This window comes from Phaseolus vulgaris, chromosome 4, assembly GCF_051622355.1.
Source record: "Phaseolus vulgaris cultivar YP4 chromosome 4, ASM5162235v1, whole genome shotgun sequence".
Taxonomy (NCBI): Eukaryota; Viridiplantae; Streptophyta; class Magnoliopsida; order Fabales; family Fabaceae; genus Phaseolus; species Phaseolus vulgaris.
Genome location: NC_143501.1, coordinates 12,163,077 through 12,168,816, shown reverse-complemented (window position 1 = coordinate 12,168,816; position 5,740 = coordinate 12,163,077). Strand labels below are relative to the sequence as shown.

The window sequence follows — 5,740 nt, the reverse complement described above, 5'->3', positions numbered from 1 at the left end:
TTATCATGATAGCTAATGGTGATTAACCTTTATGACTTATCCCTCACATTCTCATCTTTCTTGAGTGTGACTTTAATATTCTCCCCCAACTAAATATCAGAACATATCCCTTTCGTTTTCTCTTCAGTTGGTATTAGAGCTTTGCCTCGTGATTCAATGAGATTTTTTTTTACTTTCAAATTTTTTTGGACATATGGAAAGTACTAGTGCTAAAATATCTTATTAACTTAATGCATATCATAAATTGTTTGTTGATGATTTTGTTACAAATAGAGAGGAAATTGAAAGAGAACTTTGAGGAGAGAAGAAGAGAAAATAAAGAGCAAAGATATAGAGGTATTGGAAAAGAAATTATGTTATTGTGATAAGAGAAAGAGATGGAGGAAAATAAAAATAGAGAGATAGTAGAAAACAAAATTAGTGAAGAAAAAGAAACTAAAGAGAAGGAGTTGAGAAAAAGGAATTGAAGAGAATGAGTTGAGAGGACTTTTAGGTTTAATTGGTTGAAAAACGATAACTTTGAAGCTGCTAGAATGTGGAGCATAGGAAAGGAACTTGGGTTTTCCTTTAATGGTGACGAGGAAATTGTTATTAGCAAGTTAAAATCTTTGGAAAATCGAGATAGCGACAAACAGCAGGTTGTTGGGAAGGAGACCAGTGTTTCAGATGATGAAGGTTGTTAGTCTGAATATAAGAAGGTTAGGAGGGGGTATTAAACGAAAATATATTAAAGATTTGATCAGCAAAGAACAGGCAGATATGATTTGCTTACAAAAGACTAAATGCGACGAGATTAGTAAGGAGTTGGTTTTTCATTTGTGGGGATCTAATGATATTGGGTGGATTGAAGTTGGTGCTAGAAATAACACAAGAGGGATCATAACTATGTGGAGAAACAACCAATTTCAACTCGTCAATTCTGTCAAAGGCAACAATTTCTCTGCTGTTGAAGGGGTGTGGAAGGGCGGTGGAGGGGTTCAGGTTGTAATAGTTAATGTTTATAGACCAAGCTTGTTGGAGGAAAAGAAGGTTCTATGGAAAGACATCAGTGAGCTCAGACGACGCCAGAATAATAGGGTGTGGTGCATGATTGGAGACTTTAATTTTGTTAGGAGACAGGAAGAGAGAAGGAGTCTGTTTTCAGCGTCAGACTACAACATAGATGTCAGAGGGTTTAATGAATTTATTGAAAACTCTGAGCTTGTGGATGTACCGATGGTAGGGAGAAAGTTTACTTGGTACAAGCCGAACGGGTCAGTTAAAAGTAGAATTGACAGGGTCTTAGTGTCCAGGGAATGGTTGGATGTGTGGTCGGATTGTAAACAATTTGTGTTAAGCAGAATTGTTTCTGATTATTGCGCTTTAGTGTTTAAGGTCTCAAAAGTGGATTGGGGTCCAAAACTGTTCAGAAGTTTGGATGCGTGGCAGAGTGATGGGAGGTTTAAAGATTTTGTCAGGAGCAAGTGGCATAGTTACGAGGTACAGGGGGGAGGCATGTTTGTGTTTAAAGAAAAATTGAAAAATCTTAAGGCTGATTTAAAAATATGGAATAGGGAGGTCTTTGGTTATGTGAACCTTGAAGGGAATAAATTGGTCAAGAAAGTACAAGAGTTGGACGCAAGGGATGATGAAAGTGATCTAAACGAGCAGGGAAGGGAGGAGAGGCGAGTGTTGCTAGATGAATACAGTTGGTTCCTTTTTAAGCAAGAGGCTATTTTGAAGCAGAAAGCTCGTCATTAGTGGTTGCAACATGGGGATCTCAATACAAGTTTTTTCCATTCGGCTGTTAAGTGGAGGAGGGCGAGAAATGGCTTAAATGGAGTTTTTGTGGATGGCATGTGGTGTGATAATACAGAGGTGGTAAAGGATAAGGTTAGGAATTTTTTAAATCTCAGTTTGATGAAGTTGAGGGGGTTCCTGTCAAGCTGGATAATGTTGCTTTCAGCTTAGTTTCTGGGGAGGAAAATAGAATGTTGGTCGAAGATATATCTGAAGAAGAAGTTAAATTTGCAATATGGAGTTGTGAAAGCTCGAAGAGTCCTAGTCCCGACGGGTTTAACTTTGGTTTTTTAAAGTTCTGTTGGGAGATTTTCAGAAAAGATGTTCTGAAGGCAGTGAATGAGTTTGCAGATAGAGGAAGTAGGCCCAGGGGGTCAAATGCGTCTTTCATCTGTTTGGTTCCCAAGATAGACAATCCGTAGCAGCTAAGTGACTTCAGTCCTATCTCTTTGGTAGGTTGTTTATACAAAATTGTCTCTAAGGTTTTGTCTCTTCGGTTGAAGAAGGTGATGAGTAAGTTGATTGATTCCAGACAATCTGCTTTCTTGGAAGGAAGGGGCATATTGGATAGTGTCCTCGTGGCAAATGAGGTTTTAGAGGAGGTGAAGTGAAGGAAGAAAAGTTGTGTTTACTTTAAAGTTAATTACGAGAAGGCCTATGATTCTGTAAGCTGGGAGTTCTTATTTTACATGCTTGGAAGGTTAGGCTTCTGCGAAAAATGGATCAGATGGATAAAATCTTGTTTGGAATCCTCTGTGTCGGTGCTTGTAAATGGGAGTCCTACCTCAGAATTCTGCCCAAAGAGGGGTCTACGTCAAGGTGACCCTCTTGCGCCTTTCTTGTTTCTCATTGTGGCAGAAGGATTGACAGGTGTTGTAAGGATAGCTGTTGAGAAGAATCTGGTGGAGAGTCTGGAGGTTGGGGTACGAAAGGTTAAGGTAAACATGCTTCAATATGCGGATGATACTCTGTTTTCATGTGAAGCGAATTTTAAATCGGTCTGCAATCTGAAGGTTATTCTGCACTGTTTTGAATTAGCCTCTGATTTGAAGGTTAATTTCTCGAAAAGTAGAATTGGAGGGGTGGGGGTTGACCACATCGTGATCCAGCAATATGCTGCAATCCTTAATTGCGAAGTAATGAAAACTCCTTTCAAATATTTGGGGTTGCTTGTGGGGGGAGTCACAAGAGAGTCTCGTTCTGGGACGGTGTGTTAGAAAGAGTTAAGAGCAGGTTGGGTAGATGGAAAGGCAGATTTCTCTCGATGGCAGAGAGAGTGTGTCTTATTAAGCCGGTGCTTTCTGCTATTCCGTTGTTCTATTTATCCATGTATAAACTGTCTGTTGTTGTGTTAAAGGAGTTTGAAAAGGTACAGAGAAGGTTTTTATGGGGATGGGGAAATGAAGGAAGGAAAGTAGCATGGATCTCGTAGAAAAAGGCTTACGAGCCTAGAGAAGCTGATGGTCTTGGAATTTTGAATTTAAGGTTTTTCAATGCGGCACTGCTGGGAAAGTGGATTTGGCGTCTAGAGACTAAGAAGGATGGTCTGTGGAAGGAAATTCTTGAGTCTAAATATGGAGGCTGGAGAAATTTGCAAGAACAAAGGAGTAATGCTAAGGATTACAGCTGGTGGAGAGACTTGAAGGGGGTTTGGGGATGGAGGAATGGAGGAATGGGGTAAATCCTTTGAGAATTGTTGCGAGCGGAGAGTGGGAGACGGGAAAGATGTCTTGTTTTGGAAAGATGTTTGGGTGAGATCTGAAAAGTAAATTTCCAAGATTGTTTTCTTTGTGTGGGAATAAAGAAGGTAGTTTACAGTCTTGTGGGGAGTGGAAGTTACTCTGGAGGAGAGGTCTGTTTGATTGGGAAATCTGCCAGGAAGTTCAATTGTTACAAGAAGTGCATGGAAAGACCCCTATCTTGAATTCTGCAGATAGTCGAGTTTGGAAGGTTGGTAAGGTAGTGATTTTTCAATAAAATCTGCCTATGCTTTTTTAAGAGACCCTGTTGAGTGAAATAGTGTGTTTGTCTCCCTCTGGAAGACTATTGCTTTGCCCTCAGCATAGGTTACCGCTTGGAGGGTGTTGATCAATTCGATTGCCACAAAAGTTAACTTGGAAAGACGTGGGGTTTTGGTTGATACCAATCTATGTAGTTTTTGCAGGATGGCAGTGGAGTCGACAAAACACATATTTTTTTATTGCAAGATTGCTTGGTTAGTGTGGAATAAGTGTCATGCATGGTTAGGGATTGCGTCGGTTGATCATGTTGATCCAACTACTCCCTTCTTGCGTTTTAATTTGCTAAATGCTCATGTCCAGGTAAATGTTGTTTGGAATTGTGTTTTGATTGTTGTAGTTAGTGAATTATGGAAGCACAGAATAAACATATTTTCCAAGGAGGGGGTGATTGACCTTTCGAAAGTGTTCACTTTAGCATAATTAAAGGCTTGATCTAGGATAATATCTAAAACTGTTGAGTTAGACTTAATGTTCACTTTTTAATAAATAAAAATATTAAATTTTAACTTATTACTTTTGTATTTGTGCTAGAAGTAAAATAATTAACAACAACATTAGTTTTATATCTTTCACTACTCTGTAAATAATTAAAGTTCCTACCAACCAATAAATCAATAATTTTTTGTTGAACATTATTTGGAATTCTTTAATTAATCCAGAGATATGTATTGGTCCTTTTGCATAGTTAATATGCTAAACTGCTGCAATAAAGTATAGCGCATATTTTACATTTCGGAGTACTTTTAAAAAAATTACAAAAATATTGAATAATATAAATTATAAAAAAACGGTAAAGATGTTTTAAGATGAGACTTTACTATTTTTTAAATAATATTTTGAAACATATATTTTACTACTTTGAAATAAAATAATATTGAAGTTATTTTATTATAATTTTTTTTAGGTTAAACTATTGGTTACAAATTTAATTTTTTAAATAAAAAATAAAACATAATTATTTTATTAGAAATCACTGTCGTATAAGACGATTTATCTATATTTAATAATGTATTTTAAATTTATCTATTTTTGTAGTTTAAAAAATACTCCTTGAACCTAAAAAATCTGAGTGGTCTATAGTGAAGTACTTATTAGTAATTTACATTTCATATTTTTTTTATGAAAGAGATTGATATAACAAGAAGACAACTTCAATACAATCAGAATGTTAATGACATCAAAACTATAGACAAAAGTATATTATTTACTTTATTGTATATAACTTCAAAATTTGAATATTTGAAGATAGAACTTTTTAGCGTTGCAGATTCCATTATCACAAATCAGAATTTGGCTTTTCGATATTGAATTCTAGACTTGTTTTTTCAATTTCTCTTTTGCAAATTTAAAAAAAGGGAAAAAGATAACAAGTTAAGTGGTAAAGAAATACAAGAAAAGAAGTTGAGGGAAAAGGAAATTCAAGAAAAAAATATTATAGAAGAAAAGAGAAAAGGAGAAATAAACACACAAAAAAGACCAAAAAGAAGGAAATGAAAAATAATACTAAAGAAACATGAGAAGATAAAGAAACACAAAAAGGTGAATCATTCATGTTCTCATGATGGTAAATAATGATGCATATAATGGAAATTAAAGACAACACTAGTGAAAGTTAATTACTAATGGACATTAAATGTTAACGAGGATGAATGTGGAACTTAGAGGGCCTTACATAATTTGGCCTATAAAAGGATATGCTTGAAATACAATCGAGGGAGATGGAGATATATGAATTTTGAAAGAAAATTGATTTTTCTCATTGTGAGAACTTTATGGAGTTTTGAGTTATAAAATCCCAAATTTGATCTTATCGGGGTACCTTGTGACAACCAATCCCAATGACTTATCACTTACCTTCTCATCTTTCTTGAGTTTATCCTTTCCTAAACTAAATATTAGAATATCTTAGTAACATGATACATAATTACACCTTGATATGT

At 35.7% G+C, this 5,740-nt stretch overlaps 1 protein-coding gene across 1 annotated transcript; it reads left to right on the top strand.

The window, feature by feature from the left end:
• Window positions 1–759: 759 nt before the first annotated feature.
• Window positions 760–1,740, top strand: LOC137838285 (uncharacterized). Its single transcript, XM_068647535.2, has one exon. The coding sequence runs from the start codon at window positions 760–762 to the stop codon at window positions 1,738–1,740; it is 981 nt and encodes a 326-aa protein (XP_068503636.2).
• Window positions 1,741–5,740: the final 4,000 nt, after the last annotated feature.

Coding starts and splice junctions, on each gene's coding strand:
- LOC137838285 (XM_068647535.2), top strand. CDS start 760: ATGATTTGCTTACAAAAGACTAAATGCGACGAGATTAGTAAGGAGTTG.